This window comes from Corella eumyota, chromosome 4 (assembly GCF_963082875.1).
Source record: "Corella eumyota chromosome 4, kaCorEumy4.1, whole genome shotgun sequence".
Lineage (NCBI taxonomy): Eukaryota > Metazoa > Chordata > Ascidiacea > Phlebobranchia > Corellidae > Corella > Corella eumyota.
In genome coordinates, this window is record NC_137493.1 from 765,940 (window position 1) to 788,297 (window position 22,358).

Sequence of the window (22,358 nt, forward strand, 5' to 3'; positions counted from 1 at the left end):
ATAATTAGCTGCCTTAAGCTAAACCAACAATTTAGATTTTTCAGATTATTAAAGTCGTTGTTACATTTGCTGCATTCAAATAAATAAGTTGGCGTTTAGAAGAACATATTTAAAACTGAAACGGATTTTTTCTGCTAGATTTCGTAACATAACTCTTATTTAGAGCTAGTACAGCATATTATAAGTATATGAATCAAACAATTACTAATACAGTTAAACTAATGTTGATTAATAACAATAAATCTAAACAACTTTTTTCTTATAATTTTGTTTTAAGCTTAAACAAATGAAGCTTTCTACGTTGTTTCTACTTGGCATGGCTCTTATGTGCGGTCAAGCTGACCTTATACAAGGGCAGGAGGTCGACGATAACTTCTGCTACAAGGGAACTATAGAAGATGGAGAGGTCGTAGAAATGAATATGGAACCATGCGACCTTGATCAAGGGGTAAGCTATCAAAGCTTGACATTTTGTTTAGGTTTATATGTTGTTGTTTTCAAGCCTTTTATTTATTTAAAAAAAAATTCCGACGGTTTTAAGAACATTTAGTTTTACTACATGAGGTCAAGGGTCCGATTCCCACTGCTTTTATATTGTAGCACCCCTAAATAAGACGCTTTAATCGGTATAAACCCCTGCTAACCATCACTTAATCAGCAGCCTAATGATCGGGCAATTATAATCTATAATATTTAAACCTTTAAAGTTAACTCAAGACTCGATTACGGTAACAAATGTTACTCTATGTTAAGGGCACAAAGTAAGCCTTTAAAGGTATAATTCATTTTTTAATTTATTAAGATGTCGTGTCAAACTAAGTTTGAAATAAACGGGGATTCGAAATCTAGTTGGAGATCGTGCAAACAAACGGATGCCTGCCTAAGTGATATGGCCAGCAACCCGGTTTCTTGTTATGGAAAGAACGAAAATAATCCCGTAGTAAGTGATGTTTAAAGTTAATGAAAATATATATTTTTGTCCCAAATAAATTTTTAATTTTTCTTTGTTTTTAAGAAGATAATTTTAACTTTACTTACACAGTAAACACTATAATAATAAATAAATATAAGTAAAGATAAGTTTGTATAAAAATAGTAATTTGAAATTCAACATTTATATTTAAAATAAATAAAATTATTCAATTTTTTTTAGAACCGACTTTGTTTCTTTTGTTGCGAGAAACCACATTGCAACAATTTCCATGCCATTCCACCAGAAGGGGAAAACCCAGTTCCACTACCCAAAGGGTACAACTGGGTTAGGTATAGAAAGCAAGGAAAATAAATCAACATTAAAGTTGATAAGATGCCTAATTAATATTCTCAACTGTAAACTAACTTAATATTACATAGTTGTGATAATTTGTAAAGTATATTTATGAGATGTTAATAAAATAAATAGAGCATCAATTGTGAAGTTTTTTTAGATAATTTTTAAAATGTACTTTCATTGAATTTTTATTTAATTAAATGGTCAATAATTCAAATACAGTTTAATGACAGTTTAACCAGCAAGATTTATTTTAATAAAATAAATATTTTGAAAAAAGATGTTATCAGGTTGAATTAATATAAAATATTTTACGATGCATGTCTTTTGCTTTAGGCAATGATTTCGTAGAAAAAAGTTCTGTTTATAAAGATCTTGTGAAATAATATCACCGAAAATTTAAAAATTTATTAAATTTTTATTTAAGTTTTTAGACTCAAGCTATTTTTCTTTTGCTGCAAAATTCCTCATTGCTTTACAAATCTCAACCGTAAATAATTATAATATAACGTTTTTTAATAGAATTTTTTTTTTTGTTTTATTTTGTTTTTTCGCACATTAATAAAAGTAAATAATAAATACGATATACAATTAATATTACAACAATGCGACGGGAAAAAATGACAAAATCAATTTAATGATTTAAAACATGCCAAAAGTATTAATGTTTAGATAAAGATTTCAAGTATGTTATGGCATGGTCACCAAACCCAACAAATGTTAAATAAAAATAAATATTTCTTAAAATTTTATCCTGTTTATTTAGTAATCAAAAAAAAAACCTTTTTTTTAAGTTTAAACCTGATACAAATCAACCCTCGGGGGAAGTAATAAAATATTTTCAATAAAAAGCGGTTTTATAAACCCACAAAATTAAAACCACATTTTAATATCAGTTTTTATATCGAAGGTTTAGCTAACTTACCACAATTTTAAAATAAATATTCTATAAAATTTGATTTTTCTTCCACAAAAAGTTGTTAAAAAAATTTGAATTTTAATCTGAATTTAAAAATTGATATTTTAAAACTTACAGAACAGTTTTAATAGAAGTTTTTTAAAAGTTAAAATGTGGTCGTCTATTTTTATCGTGGTTTTGTTGGTTGGCTTAGCTCAACCGCTGAAAGATGCTGAAAATAGTTGTTATAAAGCAACGCTGATAAACGGAATAATATTGACAGAAAAACCTCTAGATCAAAGATGTGTCTTCAATGAAGGAGTAAACCTTTTTACAGATTTATATTATAATTTATTGCGTTTATTTAAGAACAATAATCATATTAATATTTATTTTATAAATGGTTTATTTTTGCTGTAGGAAGGTCGACTTTACGGCCCAAACATAGAGTAATATTTGTTACATTTGCCCGAAAATTAAATTACTGATTTTTTTTTTATTACAAGAAATTTTTTTTTTATATACAGAACTCTTGTCAAACGATGTTTATAGTTGGCAATGGTAAAACGCAGATTTACAAATCGTGCAAACAAACACAAGCATGTCAAAGTAATGCTGTCAGCAACCCAGATTCCTGTTATGGTGAAGCTAATGTCGAAGCCGGGGTAAATTCCAAGTTATTTTTATGAAGTATTGTGTTTGCATCACAACTGATGTGTCGTCACCCACAGTTGATGACGCCAGCAATTAGACACTATGTTACCTTAGTTACATTTGACGTATTGCAAGTGACGTCAGTCTTAAGGCACGTGACGTCAGATAAGGTTTAATAAATATATCCAAAATACACATTTGTTTAAAATTCAACAAACTGATATGTATTTCAATTTTTAAATCCTGTTTTAAAATTAAAATAAAACTGTTTTTTAGAATCGAATTTGTTATTTTTGTTGCGAGGAACCACATTGCAACAATTTTAACGCGATTCCCGCAAGAGGGGAAGACCCTGTTCCGTTCTCTGGGCCACAGAAAGAAAGCGGGTATGGAAGAAAATGATAAAATTCTTCCACTAACCTATACATCAGTTTTAATAACTGACGTAATTGCGAAAATTTGCTGTTAATAAAAAAATTCACTAACAGTAATTCGTTGTATTTATTTTCCTTTTAAAACAATAGCTTCTGTAAAAAGCAACTAAGATAATTCTTACCAGGCTTAAGCCCTAAGCAAAAACAAATTAAAATATAAAACACAGTATTAAGGTTTAAGAGTGAGCAGGATTCACTTTGTGGTTTTTAGTTTTAATGTAAGAAAACGGCTTGGCTAATTTAAGCAGAAAAAATGATGATAAAGATAACTGAAAAAACACTTTTTATTTTTTGTATAAAATTGTGGCTTTTCGAATGAATAATTATAATACGATTTCTTCTAATTTATGCCACAGTTGTTTTAAGAATAAAAGCCATAAGCATTTTACTAATTAAATTTTAATTAAAAAACACAAAAACGTTTATTAGAATTAAAAAAAAACTTTAATTAGAATTTAAGATTGATTTTAATTTTCTAAAAAACAATTTTCAACAAATAAACGTCGGTCAATTTGCTATAAACCATGTTTTAACATGATTTTAATTATAAATTATTTTATATATATTAGTACATTACATTTTAAAAACATAAGTTTAAAAAAAAGTTTATATTTTAGTTCTTATGTGCTTATTGTACTACTGTTGTTAGAAACATCAAAATTAACAAGTTAGTAGTAGAAATCTAACCCAAGACTTTATGTTAAACATTAACTACGGGAAGTCCTATAATAAAGCAATCGAAAAATGAATTGGCAGACTATCATGATAACCCAAACTGCCAAAATCAACTTTAGAGTGGGTCTAGATAACAAATGTTACCGTATGTTTTTTTGTATATATCTTTATCCTCGATGTGGGAAGGTCGAATGCGCGACTTAAACATAAAGTATAATAAGTTACTCCGACCCAGTCTCGAGTTGCCTTCAGCAGTTTCGGATATTATAGATTATAATTGCTCGGTATTTATGTTGCTGATTAAGTATTGGCTCAGCAGAAGTTCATACTGTTTATAGCAACTTACTCAAGGGCGCTACAGCATGAGAGCAGTGGGGATTAAACCCAAGACCCCATGTTACAGCCATAAAGTCGACCTTCAAATATCCGTTATAAACAAATACAAAAAAATCTACTTTTCATTTTCTTTAGTTTAAATTTCTAATTAAGTTTTATGATATATTTTATCATGATCTTGATTTTGTTGATGCTTGTCGTGGGTTGTATAAGCCAGCTCTGGCCCCACCCTGCGGACAACCTAAATCAGAAAGATAATTTATGTTATAGAGGAACGTTGTTAATGATACAGTCGAGGAAATGGAAACAGAATCATGTGAATTTGAAAAAGGAGTAAAAACTTTTGTTATAACTTTTAAAAGTGTTTCGTATTTTAGGCCAAAGCGATTACTTGTAGCGCCCATGAGTAAGGCGCTTTAAACGGTATAAACTCCTGCTGAGCCATCAGCACTTAATCAGCAGCATAATTATCGGGCAATTATAATCTATATTATCCCAAACTGCCACAGGCAACTCGAGACTGGGTCGGAGTAACTGATGTTACTCTATGTTTAAGTCGCGCATTCGACTTTCCCACATCGAGGATAAATATATATACAAAAAAAAAAATATTGTTTTTAAATCACCATATAGAGTACTGGGTTCGACTCATACTGCTTTTATGGTATAGAGCTATTGAGCAAGGTTCTAAAAACGATACAAACTCCTGTTAGCCAAAAAAAACAATAAACAGCTTAATTATTAACCAAATATAATCAACATTATCTCAAACTGCCCAAGTTAACTTGGACTGGGTTTAGATAACAAAAGTTACCTTATGTTAAGGCCGTAGCATTTACCATTATAAATTAAAACTTTAACAACAAATTTTATTAAGATGTCGTGTCAAACTAAGTTTGAAATAAATGGGGATTTAAGATCCAGTTGGAGGTCGTGCAAACAAATGGATGCCTGCATTGGTGACATGGCTAGCAACCCTATAGGTTGTTATGGAATGAACGAACTTAATCCAGAAGTAAGGAGTTTCAATGTAAAGTAAAATAAGGTTTAAATTTAAACCTAACTATTAAATATTAATACAGTTAAAGCTTTTATATTATACATAAAATAGTAACAAAGACGTTAAAGTTAAATGTAGAAGTTATTAATTTATTTTAATTACGTGTCTAATTAACTTTTCAGAACCGAGTTTGTTTCTTTTGTTGTACGGGACCACATTGCAACAATTTGCATGACATTCCCAACTAGGGGAACCCCCTGTTCAACAACCCAAAGGTCATGGCTGGCACGGTGGTAAATAAATCAACATTTAAGTTGATAAGATGCCCAATTAATATTCTCAATTGTAAACTAACTTAATATTACATAGTTGTAATAATTTGTGACGTAAACTTTTGAGATGTTAATAAAATATTTGGAAAAATCTGTTGCTGTACAAATTTACCTTTAAAATACACGAAATTTAAGCACTTTTTATTTAAAAAAATGTTTAAGTTTAACACATAATATACTCTTGAAAACAAATAATTATTTTCCTTTTCCGAAAATTGTTTTTAAATTTACAGACAAAACCTCAAGTAGTGGTTTTTCGTGAAAATAAAAACATTTTTGGGTTGAAGTGACTGTTGTTACTCTACGTTTATATTGATGCTTTATTGATGCTTTATGTTTTAGTTGTAAAGTCGACCTTCCAACATCGAGAATAAAAATATATACAAAAAAATAACATCTTTTCAGGCTTGTTGAAAAAAATATAAAGGAAAAAAAAACTTAATATATCAAAATTTGTATAAAAAACATTTATTGTTTCAATAGCGTTGTTTGGCAAACGTTGAACTTTGAAATTATTTATTTTTAAAACAAGTTCATGCCTGAAGAATATCTTTCTGATTGGATTAAATACAAAAACTACGACGTGTTTCGAGATATATTTTGCGCAGAGTAAACGTTCAGATAAGAAACTTTTTTTAAAGTACAGTGCCTAAGGGTTTGGAATTCGATCGCATAAACATTTTAGGATATTTCTATCTTAAGGTTGTTCTATTTTACAAGGCTACGTTGTAAGAATTTTAATGTTTACATAAAAATTTTGGCAAAAAAGTTTTAAAATGAAAATTTTATCAACAATCTGTGCTCTAGTGTTGATATGTAATACAACGTTAGCTCAAGAACAAGGAGACAATGTTTGTTATAAAGGAACTTTTATAAATGGCGATCTAGTAAAAGGTGATCCTTTAAATGAAACTTGTGTGTTCAGTCTAGGGGTAAGTTCTCATATTTTATGATGGCTATGAGTTATAAAGACTCGTTATATATTAAACATTTAAAATACACCAAAGTTATTATCTTATATTGCTGTAGTTTTTAAGAATTGTTACAGATTGAATTTAAAAATACAACAAATTTAAGCACTTTTTATTATTTTTAATATAGAACTCTTGTCAAACGAAGTTCATAGTGGGCGATGGAAACACGCAGATCTACAAATCGTGCAAACAAACACAAGCATGTCAAAGTAATGCTGTCAGCAACCGAGAATCCTGTTATGGAGATTCCAATGTCAGAGCCGGGGTAACAGTTCTTTACTTTTTAACGATGAATTGTGCTATTTGTAAAATGTTAAATATTTTTTTAGAACCGAGTTTGTTATTTTTGTTGCGAGGAACCACATTGCAACAATTTTAACGAGATTCCCGCAAGAGGGGAAGACCCTGTTCCGTTCTCTGGAACACAAAAGGAAGATGGATACAGCGGGAGCCGAGGAGGAAAAAAATAAAATTAAAAAATAATTAGAATATATATAAACAATTTCCTACTTGAATAATATTTTATGAATGTAAAAAAATGCAGTTATTATTATTCTCCATGTAATCAAATGTAACTACGACCAAAAATTAAAACAAATAAATAAAAGAGTTGAAAATATAGTTGTTTAAATCTATTTAGCCAATCATATTAGCTTATGTTAGTGAAGTCATCTAACAATAATAATTTAGGTTACCAAAAAACAACATTTTTATCATATATTATTAAGAAACATGAATTTTTTTAATTTGTAAATATTCTTGTAAGTCAGAAACAAAATTTTTAATTTTTTAAGAATTTTCTGAATTAAACTTTTCCTACAACTTTAAAAACAATATTTTGAAACCAAGCGCATGCCTTAAGCTGAACTTGCTAAGTAACCTGAATATAAAAACCACGATAACAACGTCTTTTAAGGTAAAGGGGTATGCCTTGTACAGAATAAACGTTTCAAGAAGCAGAAACAGTCATTTGGTGCAAAAAAGCGAGCTCTTGAAAACAAATAATTATTTTTTTTCCGAATATTTTTTTTAAATTTTATTTTAAAGACAAAACCGAAAATTGTGGTTTTTCGTGAAAATAAAAAAAAAACATTTTTTTTCTGATTAAAGCATAATAAACATTTTAATTCTAGAAATAACGACATTTTAACGAGTACTTATCGAAATTGAAATTATTTTTAAAACTTTGATTTTTTAAATTACTATTTGTCGATTTTTTGTGGGCAGTCTTAATGCTTAACATACAGTTCAATAAACTTATTGAATCACAAGTAGTTAGTTCTTAAGTTAGTAGTCGTTGAGTAATCTACATGCGATAAAGTTCGTTAAGTCGCAAAATATACTAAGTAGTATATTAAGTGTGATTTAAAGTAACAAAACAAATAAAATTTGAACTAGATTTATAACAACCTGACATGGGATAACCTGTTACGTTACTATAGGGTTCTTAAATTAAAAAAATAAATAACTTAAAATAAAAAAAATTTGTAAAAAAAATTCTCTATTTTAAAATAATACCTACGTTAACTGATTGCTAACTCGAAAAATTTATAGCAGATATATATTAAAGTTATATTTAATGGAATTAAAATGAACGTAAACACTTTAGATTTCTTAAAATCAAGCGCCCGAGGGTTTGACATTAACTGCACTTACGTTTACCCTGTGTATTTAGATAACATAAGCTATTCTAAGATTTGCAGGAATTTTAAATTTTACTGAAAAGTTTTTGAGTTTTTAAAATGAAAATTTTATTGTCAATCCTTGCTATTTTGCTAGTACTTAATACTTCATTGGCTCAAGAACGGGGAGATAATGTTTGTTATAAAGGAACCATAAGAAATGGCAATCTAGTAACAGGGGGTCCTTTGAATGAAACTTGTGAATTTAATTTGGGGGTAAGTTGTTAGGATTCAAGTTGCTTGAGTTTTAAAGACTAAAATGCCTACAAAACAATTTAAATATCTTAACAGAACTCTTGTCAAACGAAGTTTATAGTGGGCGATGGGAACACGCAGATCTACAAATCGTGCAAACAAACACAAGCATGTCAAAGTAATGCTGTCAGCAACCGAGAATCCTGTTATGGAGATTCCAATGTCAGAGCCGGGGTAAATATTAAGTAGTTTTTGTTTAACGATTTTTGTTCTGTTTGTAAAACATGTCTTTAATAGCCCCAACCTATCAAACGTTACAATAATCAAGTTTTTTACGTTTTTTTAGAATCGAGTTTGTTATTTTTGTTGCGAGGAACCACATTGCAACAATTTTAACAAAATTCCCGCAAGAGGGGAAGACCCTGTTCCGTTCTCTGGGCCACAGAAAGAAGACGGATACCGTGGGAAGAAATAGAATATTTTTAAATGAGATTTCGACAATTTCCTTTGAAAAAGATAATATACAAACGTACATGATTTAATGTATATGTTGTTGTAAATGTAATTTGTAATAAATAGAAAAAAAATGTTATTTGAGTATTGAAAAAATTAAATAAAAACACAAAAAGGAAATTTATTACTGGGTTAAAACAGACAAAAAAGACGCTTTAAAACCAAATATATGTTATTAACTCGAGACTGGGTTGGGGTAACTATTGTTACTCTATGTTTAGGTTGTGAAGTCGACATTTTAACATCGAGGATGAAGATATATAAAAAAAAAAAAATAAAATAATCAAATTTCGTTCCAAGGATTCTTGTAAAAAATAATAATAAAACTTGTATTGCTTAATAGCGTTGTACTGCGATCGTTCAGCTTTAAAATTACGCAAATGTAATTTAAAATAAATTTAAAGGTATTAAAAATCTTCTTTAAAAAACACCACAACAAAAAAGTAGTTTTGAAACCAAATAACAAATAAAAAATTACGACTTTTTCCTTTTTAAAAAAAAACAAGTATTTAAATCATCTAAAGTTGGTGTTTTTGTAAATGTAATTTTAAAAATAAATTCAAAAAATTTTTCTTTTGGTATTTAAAGCTTCTTAAAAACACCATTAAATGTATTATTTGGTTTAAACAAACAAAAAAGTCGCTCTGAAACCAAAAAATTACGGGTTTTCTCCTTGTAAAACAACAAAATAATGAAAGTTTATATAAGTATATATTGTTTACTCCTTGCAAATAGACAATAAATCTTAATAATAGCTGTTTTATTTAACCAATATGTTTAACAAACAACTAGCATAACTTTATGCGCAATAAATTAAAGGTTTTAAATTAGTTTAACTTTTTTAAAGATTTAATTTTTTTAAATATTTTCCATATTTTTAGTTTTTCGACCCAAAGGGTTGGAGAGATGTTGCGTCAGCATTTATGATATTGATATAAGCATGACATTGCATAATTGCTGAATCTGTTGTCGTTTTATATTTGCAAACTTAGATAAGATTGAACATTAAGTACATAAACTTTATTAGAAGAAGTTATTCGTTACAAAAGCTACTGAGATACTTTTGAGATAATTTATAATCTAAATAGAAATCAAGTTAAAAGCGAGAAAATTGAATCTGTCTTAAAAGTGTTTTTTTTTCTAAATATTTCGTCTTTTTTAGCTTTTAGGACAAAAAAGAAAAATTTAAGAGATTATAATGAAGTCGAAATATGCAAAGTTGATATTTTTAGTTTTTATTTTCTGTTCTACTTCGCCAACAAAATCACAAGATGCAATTTCTCGTGCGTTAGCGAAGATGGTTCAACAAATCCACAACGAACAACAATCAAACAACTATGACGACACAATTATCAACAAATACTCCGAATTAAAAATCACAAACTTGGACGCATTTCAACCAGAACCCAACAATCCTTATTTAGGGGAAGAACCGGAAGGATTCCCCGTAGTTTCAACCCCAAAAGGTAACATAATGGGGGCTACAAATTCTTTATCGCATGGGTTTTACGGAATTCCCTTTGCCCGACCCCCAGTTAGAGATTTAAGGTAAGAATAAAAATATTTTATAAACACAAAATGGTCTTATAAGTTAACACTTTTCTATTGTTGTGGTAAACCGGTCCTAGCATCGATTTAGAGCCAAAAGGTTTCGGGTTCGAGCCCCGCCAATGCCACACTATTTAACTTTGAGCCTGGTGTTTACGGATAGCTTAAACACACCAAAAGTTTTTAGGTTCGAGCCGCAAAAATCTCGCACCAACAAAGAAAAATCTCGCACCAACTTGAAAATCTCGCACCAACAAAGTTTAAACTTTGCAAGATCAAATAATAATTCAAAACTTTCTAAAATGTTCACAAACCAATTTTTTAAAACTGTTTTTCACGTAGATTTGAGGCTCCCCTGCCGACCGAATCTTTTACTGAAACTTTTAACGCAACCTCCCAGAGTGGAAGAATGTGCCATCAGATCACAGAGAAATGCAACAACGAATATTGTGACGTAAGTAACTACGTCATTCGATAAAAGTAGTCACGTATGTCTATGACGTAAGAAATGACGTCATCAAAGCGTTGTTTTTAGATGTCAGAAGATTGTTTGGTTTTAAACATCGATGTCCCAAAATCAGTCAACCTCGACGACCCTACGTTATCACCTGATGACGTTTTGCCGGTCTTGTTTTGGATTCATGGAGGATTTTTCTATCAAGGTCGAGGAACGACACCAAAGACAGACGGACGATGGCTCAGTGACGTCACAAACACCATTGTCGTAACAATTAACTATCGATTAGGTAAAACTCTTTAGTTATTTGTTGCAAATTTTAACAAGATCTGCAATTATAAAAACAAATATTTGGTTTGTATTTAAAATATTTGTCGATGTAGCATGCTTCTGCGTCACAATGTTTAATTATTATGTCACAAAACTAGAGTTTACTCTAGGTTAATCTTGATTTAACCTCGGATAACAATCATGGCGCGACCGTGAGATGTTAATTGTGACGTCATATCATGTGACGCAGCAATAATCAACTATGTGATTAAAATTTAACCAAAATTTATAACAATCATTACATAGTGACGTCACAATTTAGCACCAAAAACAAGTTATAACGTTTACGTTATAACACGTCATAATTACAGTTTTCACGTCACAGGTCCGTTTGGGTTTATGGTGTTGGAGGAAGGTGGAAATGTGGTCGGGGGCAACCAAGGATTAAAGGACCAGCAAATGGCGCTAGAGTGGGTGAACGAAAATATTGGATCTTTTGGTGGGGATAAAAATCAAGTGAGTTGAAAGGAAATGGAAAAACTTAATAAATATTTTACAGAAACAAGATTTAAAAAACAAACTGACAGCGTGGTAAGAACACTTGCTACACCACATGAGGTCGTGGGTTTAATCCCCTTTGCTCTCACGCTGTAGCGCCCTTAAGTAAGGTAGTGTAAACGATATAAACCTCCCTTTGTACTTGAAACGGTATAAACCCACCTTAGACACAACACTAACGCATAAAAGATTAAATTTGTTTATTTTTTAAGGTGACTTTATTCGGAAACAGCGCGGGGTGCCAGTCAGTCAATTTTCATCTAATTTCAAGTACAAGTGAACCCTTATTTAAACATGCAATATTACAAAGTGCTCCTATAGTATTCTCATACCAGACTCAGCATGAGAGTTTGCAGATCACACAACGACAACTACAAGCAGTTAACTGTTCTGATGCAGCATGCTTAAGGTATGTTAGATTTAAAAGGTTTAACGTTTAATTGGGTATACTTATGCCATGTTTTTACAAACAGAAATTGTTTTTTTTCTACTTGTATTCCACCAGTCAATAGCCCACCCTGCATTCGGGATTTTAATTGTTGTAATATGGTTGCAACTTTTAACTAATATTTGCATGTGATAAATTACCAGCGCATCATAAACAGCAGTTTAATTTATTCTGTAGGCCTATAAATTGGACATATAAATATATATTAAAAACCCACATAACTCCATAAAATATGGATTCATTACTTTGCTTTGCCGCTACTATTACACAAAATATTTTTTAAAACCATGTAATGTAATTCAAATAATTTTAGGTTCTACTTAAGCAAGGTTAAACTAATAAAATTGTCTTTACTTTGCCCAACTTTTCAATTTATGATTCATTAAATTAACAAACAGTCAACATTACCAAAAATTAATCTTGTGGTTATTAATCATATCCTAAACTAGAAAAACAAGATCAAAAAATACCACGAAATATTAAGTTAATAGTTAACAACAAACAATATGAACCATGCTATACTTTGATGGGAACTTAAACAACAAACAATTTAAACAAATATTTTGTATGTTGTACACTTATTACAGTGACTAAATAGGCAAACACTTTGAATGCGCAACCTAAACATAGAGTAACATCAGATACCCTGAACCAGCCTCGAGTTGCCTGTGGCAGTTTGAGATATTATAGATTATAATTACCCGATATTTATGCTGCTGATTAAGTGCTTGCTCAACAAGAGTTCATATTGTTTATAGTGCCTTACTTAAGGGCGCTACAGCATGAGAGCAGTAGGGATGAAACCCACGACCTCATGCTGAAGTAGCAAGTGTCCTACCACTACACCACGCTGCCGGTGCTTCAAAGCATTTACATAAAATCCTTGTCATATGTTCAAGTAATTATCGTGTAATCTACACTTGTATAAAACATTTTTTTATAGGACAATCGATGCAACAACATTAAGAGATTCGCTACCTCAAGTTATCGCAAAATCTTTAGTTGACCAAGATTTTTTTGGGACAATCGAACCGTTTCGTCCAATCATAGATGGCCACGAGTTTATTGATCAACCAATCAACATGTTCCAAAAGGGGGCGTGGCAGAATTATAAGCACGTGGTCATCGGGTCGACAGAAGAGGAGATGGGATGGATTAGTGCAATATTTGAGAATATTCCGATAACAAAAAAATTGTTTCAAGTAAAAATTAGTTTTTAAATTTTATAATTAAGTTTTTTGTGGCATTTGTTTATGATATCACAACCTCACAAATTCAATTTAGGTTAGGAATTAGTTAAAACCCTGTGGTGCAATTATTTTTAGTGTTAGTAAACGCTTTTACCATCCATTCTTTATCTAAAAACCCTGACTTTACACGTCTTAAAAATACCTTAATTGACCCAATGCTTACTTACAATTTATTTCTATTACAAACACATAACTCGCAATATTTTACTTTTTAAGACGGTCAATGACGTAATATTAGGCCCGGACCTAGGTCAGTTGGTTGCCCAGAAATACATCGAATCGGTCCCAAATACCTTCGAATACACCGATGTTTTCGCCCAAGAAGTAACCGATCTATTTTTCACTTGTCCTAACAGAGCCCTGGCAAGGTTTGTGAGATATAAAAGCATATTGTTACTAACATAATACCCCAATACAGCATATTTAGAAATAGCTTAAGCTGGACTTGAACCACAAACCTTAGAGTCTTTATTATCTTAGATTTAATTTCTCAAATTACAGGTTCGCATCAGAGTCCGCTCAGCACCAGCCCCACCCACCGGTATATCTCTACATCGACTCTCATCCGCTAGAAGGAGCCTCGTGCGAGGCAACAGAGAGTTTACCTTCAGTGTGTGGATACTCTTACCACTCATCCGAAATCGTGTTCGTGTTTAATTCACCGGAAGGCTACGAGTAAGTGTGACGTCACAATAAAAAAGCTTGTGACGTAACAAGCAACAAATACGTCATGTTTTGTGTTTCCCTTACAGGTTGACGTTCTCCGAAGCAGATGAAACAGTTACTTCGATGTTTAATACTTATTGGGGCAATTTTGCTCGAACTGGAGACCCCAACTCGAGTGGAGGCTTCACCCACTGGCCCAACTACGTAAGTATGACGTCATTGTAGGGCATTGTACAAAAAAACAGTTAAATTTTATTAAAAAAAGGTAAAAAACGAAAAGAAATTGTAATGTTGTAGGAAGCAGTCGATCGCAACAACTCTTGGTCAAACATCCGCATCATGTCGCCCCAGAGCGAGGTGGTTTCCCGATTTCGAGAAGACTTCTGCGACATGTGGGACGCCACCGGTTTCTACGTAAATATTACGTCACCAACGACTGACATCACAACAAGTGAAGTTACCACGACAACAGCTAGTGAAGTTAACACGACAACAGCTAGTGACGACACCACGACAACCGGTGACGTCACCACAACAACCAGTGACGTCACCACAACAACCAGTGACGTCACCACGACAACAGGTGACGTCACCACGACAACAGATAACGTCACCACGACAACAGGTGACGTCACAACGACGACGATATTCGAAGAGCCGGAATCCACCACCGATGGCGCTGTTGGTTCTAAATCGAGTTTAAGAATTTGTTTAAGTTTGATTTTGTTTGTTTTTGGATTTAATCAAATATTTTAAAAGCTTACCAAGGTTTGTGGAGGTTTAATGCGGGAATGAAGTTTCATCTTAATTGTGTAATTATTGACCTCATTATTATTAGTGGTAAAATAAAACAAAGTTCAAATTTTAAGATTTTATAAAGTACTGGTAGTTGTTCACTAATAAGATAAATAAAATATATGCAAGTACAGAAAAGATAAAAAAAAGTTAAAATTAAAGCAGTAACTTTAGTTGAAAATAACAAAAAATATTAAAAAATAAGAAAGAAAAACAACTAATTAGTTCAATTTAACAAAATTACTTAATTTTCTATAATTAAAACTAATTAAAAACAAAAAAAAACTAAAAAAAACTTTCATAAATTAAAAAAAAAAACAGGACTCTTAACCTGAATGTGTTAAGGTTATAACTCCTGTTTTGTTTGGTTGTTGTCCACTAGATGGGGTGCAAGGATAAAGTTTAAAATGTCGTCGTAGATTGTTTCGATCGATTCCTTCCCCCACAGAAAGTCAAGATGATCCCAACCTTGCAACTATAAATTTAATTATGTATTTTAACAAGCCCTTAAAACTCTTTTTTTACAAGGTTATATACACTTAAATGCTTACTTAAACGTACTAATATTTTTGAAATAAACTTATTTAAAGTAAAAGACAGTTTAAAATAAAATGGTTAATATATAAACCAATAAAGTTTTTTCAAATAAACCAATAAAGTTTTTTTAAATAAACCAATAAAGTTTTCCATTTTTCTCTTAAAAATAACAAAATGTTCTTTTTTTGGATATTTTACCGAAAAATAAAAACAATCCACAAAATGTTAATTAATCGTTAACTAATTAGCAGCTTACATCTTTTTGACTAAATTAAATTTTAAAATGTTGCTAGTCACCAAAAAAAAAATTATAAAATAATTAATTTTAAAAACTTTAATTTTCTTAAAACCAAAACAACCAAATTAAAGACGAACCGTTCTGTAATAAACAAGGTTTTTAAGTTTCAGAGCAAGTAAGTTGTTATCCTCCGGATCTGCCAACTGATCCTCGCTTCCAACAAACAATGCAATCGGGGTCAATATCTTAGTGACATCATAATAAGGGGGAGTGGGTTGTCCGTAGGCTTTCATGTTTTCACTTTCTAGAATAAAAATTTTTTTGTAGCTGTAAAATTAAGTATATTAACAGTTAAAAATTAATAAGAAAAAAGTTTAAAATTTAATTCCATTTTTTTAAATTTTATGCACAAATGGAAGAGACTTGATTTCATAAAAAAGGTTGCTTGTAAAAATGAGTATATTGAAAGTTAAAAATTGACCAAAAATTTCTAGAAATTTAAATTAAATGAAATAATACACAAATAGAAACAATTGTAGAAAGTACTCACCTGACCAATGATCCCACTTCTGCATCTTTCCAGATTCAACCAACTGAGCCATGTGCATCAAATTCTGAAGTGAAGTACCAGCTAACAAGAATTAAAATTAGTGATAGTTTATTAAACATAAATTACTATACATTCACCCTTTTGCATGAAGCAAATACAAAAGCCATTCCTTTTTGAACTTATTAACGTTAAGTTAAATCCAATAACTTATATAAAAATCAATCTAAGTTCTACTTGAAAAATTCAGAAAAAAATTTTTACTAACCAGGAGTATGTGCAGCATACACAGGCATTCTGTCTTCATAATAACGTTCAGGGTGAAGCCCACACATAAACATCATATAATTTGTCCCGTGGTACGCCATCTTGTGGGGAAAAGTGTCTCGATCTTCTTCACTATTGAACAACCTAAAAAATTAAAATTTGTGACAAAAAATTCAAAGGTATCAGTTTTTAAATGGAGAGTGTAGTTGTTGGATCACTGGCATCACTACAACAAATTATGTGATCTGTTTTAACTGCTTCCATGCTGTAGAGACCTTAAGAAAGTTGCCATAAATGATAAGAACTCCTGCCAATTAACATGGTCATTATCTGTTTTAGTATTTTAAACTGATAAAGTTAATTTAAGACTGGGTCAGGGTAACAAGAGTTACTCTATGTTTGAACTGTGAAGTTGAGCTTTCTACATTGAAACAGATGATACACAAAAATCTAAAAATATTAATTTAGGCAAATTTACAAAATTTTTCACAGATAATTTAACACCAACTAACTTATGAAGTTTAGCTGAGATCCATCTTGAAATCGGTTTCTTTGGTAATATTTCCGCACCACCGAACATGGTCATCCCGTACCTGATTGGTCGACTCAAAAACACCAACGACTTGAGTGGACTCGTGATGTGAGCTAATGTTGATACTGGACCCAACGCAAATAACATTTTGATCTTTTTACTGAATTCTGGGTCTTCTGAAAGTTTGGCAAATGCAATTAGGGTTCCCTGGAATAAAAATATAAGGAATGAAAACAGGTTTACTTTTGCAAAAATAATTCAAATTTTGTATAATTTTAAAACTGAAATCAACCCTATAATAAAAATATAAAAAGAAACCAGAATACAAAGCAACTTCCGTTTTCATGCTGTAGCTTCCTTTAGTGAGAAGCTAAAACAATTCCTAAGCCAATACTTAATCAGCATTACAATTATCGGGCAATTATAATCAAAAAAATCCCAAGTCAAAGGCAACTCAATACTGGGTGGGGTAACTGATGTTACTTTATGTTTAAGTCAGAAAGTTAAACTAACAATATGTTAAACACTTAGTTTAAGTTAATTATCCAAACCTGTGAATGTCCGATATAATTTAAACTTTTCTGTTTTGAAACTTCTAAACTTTTTTCAATCATGGCTGGAAGATCAAACTCGGCCATCTCCTGCCATGAAAACCTCCAAAACTTTTCATCGGAATCAGGGTTGAGACTGACATGTGACCTGGCATATGTACTGCCACGAACATTGCCCAACCACACGTCACAACCCAGGTCTGCCAGTAGAAATGCTAGACTATAAAAAACTTAATTTTTAAAAAATAAAAATATGAAAAATTGAAAAGTTTTCTATCGAGGATAAACAATAAACCTTCTTTCCGGTCCATTGGACACCCAAGTTGACGAGTCAGCGAGAAATCCATGTTGGAAAAACACAACAGGGGCGTCATCTAGTGGTGGTTTTGACGAAATAATTTGGTAAAGTTGAAGAATATATCCGTCATCTGTCACCACTTGGTGTTCCTCACATTTGTAACCACTGAAGCGAATAATTTCAGGCTAAAGGTAATTAAAGGTCAAATATTTATTTTTTTATAAATTTTGAAAATAATAAACAACTAAAACAAATTCTAAAAATAAATAATAAGTAAAAAAATGCTAAAACCAAAAAGTTAAAAAATCAGGTTCAAATTGTAAATAACCAATTGTTTATCATTTTTTAAACTTAAATTAAGTATGACGATGCAATGAAAGTAAATTAAGTATGACGATGCAATGACAGAAAATTGTTTTTTAAAAAGCAAAAAAACAATAATATTTCTTAGAAACAAATTATTAGAAACAGAATCAATAAAATTTATTAAATTATATAAAAATCAATGTAATACCAAACTCATAACTTTCCACAAAACTCAATAAAAATTCAATTTTTTCATTAACTTAATTTTTTATTTAATTTAAAAGTGTAAATTGTTTGGAAGATAACTGTTTGGAAGTTAATATATTTTGACTGATTTTGAATAAAATAAAATATTTTTAATGGCTCTATTTCTAAAAAAATTTTTAAAAGATTTATTAAAAAACTGTGGACGATAATATATCCAATTTATAAGCCTACAAAATAAATAAAACTGCTGTTTGTGGTGTGCATGTAAATTATCATGGGCAAATATTAGTTGCAAGTTATTACCAAATTACAACAATTAATATCCAAACTGTAGAGTAATCAACTAGCACATCAAAAAAAAATTGTACTGAAAATTGCTTAAGAACTGCTTTTAAATAACACAGCAAAGGATATTGAATAAGATATGGTTGGATTGTAACAACAAGAATATATCATATTAGTTTGTTTTACTTACTGTTGTCATTCCTGTCTCGGGAGGTATTTCCGCATATTCATCAAACACTTCTTCTACTAAAAACAATATCAGGATATTTATAAACAAGAAGACAATTAAGCATATTTAATTTTTACTGATTAATTTGTTTAGGATAGAATTAATTTTAAATGTAAACATCCTGTGAATAAAATTGATTGATTTGCATTAAATTGTTTATTACCAATATTGACATAAGGGAAATAGGTGCTACATCAAGTTTGTTGTTAATAAATAAACAATGGTTATAATTTAACATCAACCAGAATATAAATTAGCCTATATCAACTAGTTTTATAAATTTAACTATCATATTTTTATACCGGTAGCGTGGTGTAGTGGTCAGAACACTTTTTACACTACATAAGGTCCTGGGTTCGATTCCCACTGCTGTTATGCTGTAGCATCCTTGAGTAAGTTGCTATAAATGGTAAAAACTCCTAAAAAAATATATTATTATAATACCAACCAGTAGGTGGTGTAGTAGGCATGATTTCATTTAAGAATATTTCCCAATTCCAATTTTCCATATTTTTTTTAATTTCATCCAAACTAGGCCCAGGTAGGTCTGGTAGGCTGGCAATAAATTCCTCAAATTTAAGCTAAAAAGAGGGGATAAAAATTTAAATGTTTAATATACTTGTCTAATATTATAATTTTATTATTTTTTCTATAAATTTATTATATATTGAACTTTATTACAATAGTGTAAGTTACAATTATAATTATTTTTTTTTTGTATATATCTTTATCCTTGATGTGGGAAGGTCAAATGCGCGACTTAAACATAGAGTAACTTTAGTTACCTTGACCCAGTCTTGAGTTGCCTGTTGCAGTTTGGGATATTATATATATTATAATTGCCCGATATTTAAGCTGCTGATTAAGTGTTGGCTTAGCAGGAGTTTATATCGTTTATAACGCCTTAATCAAGGGCACTACAGCATAAGATCAGTGGGAATTAAACCCACAACCTCATGTGTGGTGTATCAAGTGTTCTTACTACTACACCACGCTGCCGATATAACTGATATAATTAAAATATAATTAAAGACAGGTAAAAAATAAACATAAGATAAAATAACTTACAAAAATACTAACAATAGTTTCTGAGGCCAACTTAAATATTATAAAAACTATATATACCATATTTCTTTCACAGTTTAATTTAATTCAGTATTCTGTGAACACAAAATGTTTTTGAAAAAATTACAATCATAATTGACTTAAAAAGCTAAAACTTACTCTTCCAGTTTCCATTACTCCAGGTTCGTTACTCTCTACGTTCGCTCCAAATAATTCTGTCAACTTTTCATGAGCTTGGTTTATTGTAGCTTGAATATCTGGCCATTCTGTAAACATGAATATTCAGTTAAAAAAATTAAATATTGTTGTAGTATATAGATCAACCCAACTACTTTTTAATGGCATTGTTTATAAAACATCCTAGGAAAAAACAAATACATATATATCAAACCAATGCAATTTATACTTGCTGGTATTTAATTTTTTTGTATATATTTTTATCCTAATTGTGGGAAGGTGAAATGCGCGACTTAAACATAGAGTAACATCAGTTACTCCAATCCAGTCTTAATTTGCCTTAAGGATATGATAAATTATAATTGCCTGATAATTAGGCTGCTGATTAAGTGATGACTCAGCAGGAATTCATACCGTTTATATTGCCTTACTCAAGGGCTATAGCATGGAAGCCGTTGGTATCGATCCCAGAACCTCATGTAGTGTTGGAAGTATTCTAACAGTGACAACTACACCATGCAGTAGGTTTTTTTTTGCTGGTTTGCAATTGCGAATGTTTTAACCATAAATTCAACAACTAATATTTTAAACTTACCTTCATTCCCATTGTCTTCATTATTGCCATTCTGTGCAAAGACAGAATTAAAAACACCCGTCACTGATGAATAAAAACTAAAGGTCATTGGTCTTGGAATAACAGCACTTGTATCTTGTATTACTAGACCCAGGATTGCAACTGTTTTTGCGAGGTTTTTAAGCAATTTAAACGTGGTCATTATTTAATATTAACCAGTCTGCTTATAATGTAGAAAAACAAATTTTTTTTAAATATTTACGCAAATTTGTTATTTTTTGCACTTTAATTCATTATTTACTCTTATATTTCGTTAATGTAACCTTATTATCACAACATATAGTACACTAGCAGACTGACTACAATATTTATTTATAGGAAAACGTGATATTACTAATTAAAAGCGATTTTAAAAGTTTAATTAATAAAAATCAAAGTCCAAACTTTTGGTGTAAAAATGTAAACAAAAAACAACATGTGTAGATGTGCATTGACCCGTAACGTTTACACAAAGATCTTATAAAAAAAGAATTACTCGATATTTAATAATTTATAAGCAAAATATCAAATTGTCAAAATATTTTTCAATCTGTTGTTTTAGATAAATTCATTAAAAATAAATCTGGCATTTAATGGTCTGATTTTCGAAGTCATTTGTCATATTGTATTATTTTTAGACAATCCATAAAATTTTAAACGATTTAAATTTTTTATTAGCTTTATTTTGAAAAAAGCAATAAATATGCTTTATAAAAATGATTTGAATTTATAAAACCAAAAAAAAATTACAATAAATTAACTAAAACTTTGTCGTTGATAAACTTTTTGTCTAATTAAAAATAAGTTTAACACGATATAATGTTTAATGAAAGAATATTATCGAATTCCTTTGAGAATTGTGCCAAAAAAGAGAAACGAATGTTGAGAATAACGTGTTCAAGAAATAAGAAATTAAATAACAGTTAGCTCAACAAATCAATAACACATTTTCATGTCCTTAGTAAGAAAACAAAACTAGTTAAGTTTGAAAAGTCTGTTTTCCGGATAAGGTGTAAAAAAAGGTTAAATTATTAATTATTTAAGCATTAGTTCTTAAGATCAAAAATGCACAAAACAATTTTTTTTTAAAATTGTGAATTTATATTAAAAGGAAAATATTAAAGTTATATAATGATGCAAAATATGATATTCATAATTTAATAGTATTTATTTTACAAAGGTAGTTAGCCAAATAATAAAGAATTTATGAGCAAGATGCAACTGTGTCAGTAGAGCAATTATTATTCGCAGACAGAATGTTAAAAATATTAATTTGTGTCATTTATAGAGTTTAATAAAAAAATATAAATCATTTGCCCTAAAATAGATTAAGTTTTTTTGTTCCATCGCTTATATAATTACATCATACAAAAAATTATTATTTTTGCATTAAATTTATTTCTTTAAAAACTTATTACCGAATTATTCATAAGGTTTTCTGATAGTATATCGTATAACTACTGCATCAAAATATATTTCGCACAAAAACGCAGTTTAAAAAAAGCTTAAATAAAACTTTTATTACCTTCAAAACTTAAACCGAGGCGATTA

At 30.1% G+C, this 22,358-nt stretch overlaps 5 protein-coding genes across 7 annotated transcripts; 4 read left to right on the forward strand and 1 right to left on the reverse strand.

Annotated features, from left to right (window-relative positions):
* Positions 1 to 24: 24 nt before the first annotated feature.
* Positions 25 to 1,410, forward strand: LOC145751127 (uncharacterized). The gene is made up of 4 exons (XM_082567217.1): positions 25 to 184; positions 278 to 448; positions 803 to 940; positions 1,154 to 1,410. Exons 2-4 carry the CDS (start codon positions 287 to 289, stop codon positions 1,283 to 1,285), a joined length of 432 nt encoding a protein of 143 aa, XP_082423343.1. The 5' UTR covers positions 25 to 184; positions 278 to 286; the 3' UTR covers positions 1,286 to 1,410.
* A 4,896-nt stretch (positions 1,411 to 6,306) lies between these two features.
* Positions 6,307 to 7,166, forward strand: LOC145751212 (uncharacterized). Its single transcript, XM_082567314.1, has 3 exons — positions 6,307 to 6,531; positions 6,701 to 6,838; positions 6,903 to 7,166. Exons 1-3 carry the CDS (start codon positions 6,376 to 6,378, stop codon positions 7,041 to 7,043), a joined length of 435 nt encoding a protein of 144 aa, XP_082423440.1. The 5' UTR covers positions 6,307 to 6,375; the 3' UTR covers positions 7,044 to 7,166.
* Positions 7,167 to 8,315: 1,149 nt separating this feature from the next.
* LOC145749670 (uncharacterized) lies at positions 8,316 to 8,925 on the forward strand. Its single transcript, XM_082565499.1, has 3 exons — positions 8,316 to 8,471; positions 8,547 to 8,684; positions 8,797 to 8,925. Exons 1-3 carry the CDS (start codon positions 8,316 to 8,318, stop codon positions 8,923 to 8,925), a joined length of 423 nt encoding a protein of 140 aa, XP_082421625.1.
* A 2,121-nt stretch (positions 8,926 to 11,046) lies between these two features.
* On the forward strand, positions 11,047 to 14,955 carry LOC145749674 (para-nitrobenzyl esterase-like). Its single transcript, XM_082565502.1, has 9 exons — positions 11,047 to 11,257; positions 11,624 to 11,754; positions 12,009 to 12,205; positions 13,188 to 13,446; positions 13,711 to 13,862; positions 13,996 to 14,169; positions 14,247 to 14,364; positions 14,458 to 14,841; positions 14,920 to 14,955. Exons 1-9 carry the CDS (start codon positions 11,047 to 11,049, stop codon positions 14,953 to 14,955), a joined length of 1,662 nt encoding a protein of 553 aa, XP_082421628.1.
* On the reverse strand, positions 14,818 to 20,982 carry LOC145749995 (gastric triacylglycerol lipase-like). Of its 3 annotated transcripts, XR_014283657.1 has the most exons (13): positions 20,790 to 20,982; positions 20,177 to 20,283; positions 19,401 to 19,533; positions 18,914 to 18,969; positions 17,923 to 18,110; positions 17,628 to 17,847; positions 17,057 to 17,283; positions 16,546 to 16,688; positions 16,281 to 16,361; positions 15,868 to 16,034; positions 15,287 to 15,430; positions 14,925 to 14,963; positions 14,818 to 14,848 (listed from the first exon to the last, which is right to left on the reverse strand). XR_014283657.1 is itself a non-coding variant. In XM_082565899.1 (11 exons), exons 1-11 carry the CDS (start codon positions 20,968 to 20,970, stop codon positions 15,302 to 15,304), a joined length of 1,629 nt encoding a protein of 542 aa, XP_082422025.1. In that variant the 5' UTR covers positions 20,971 to 20,982; the 3' UTR covers positions 15,051 to 15,301. The 3 variants fall into 3 exon arrangements, 2 of the variants coding, with proteins under 2 accessions (XP_082422025.1, XP_082422024.1); XM_082565899.1 differs by lacking the exons at positions 14,818 to 14,848; positions 14,925 to 14,963 and having other exon boundaries at positions 15,051 to 15,430; positions 18,914 to 18,966; XM_082565898.1 differs by lacking the exons at positions 14,818 to 14,848; positions 14,925 to 14,963 and having other exon boundaries at positions 15,051 to 15,430.
* Between the last annotated feature and the right edge of the window lie 1,376 nt (positions 20,983 to 22,358).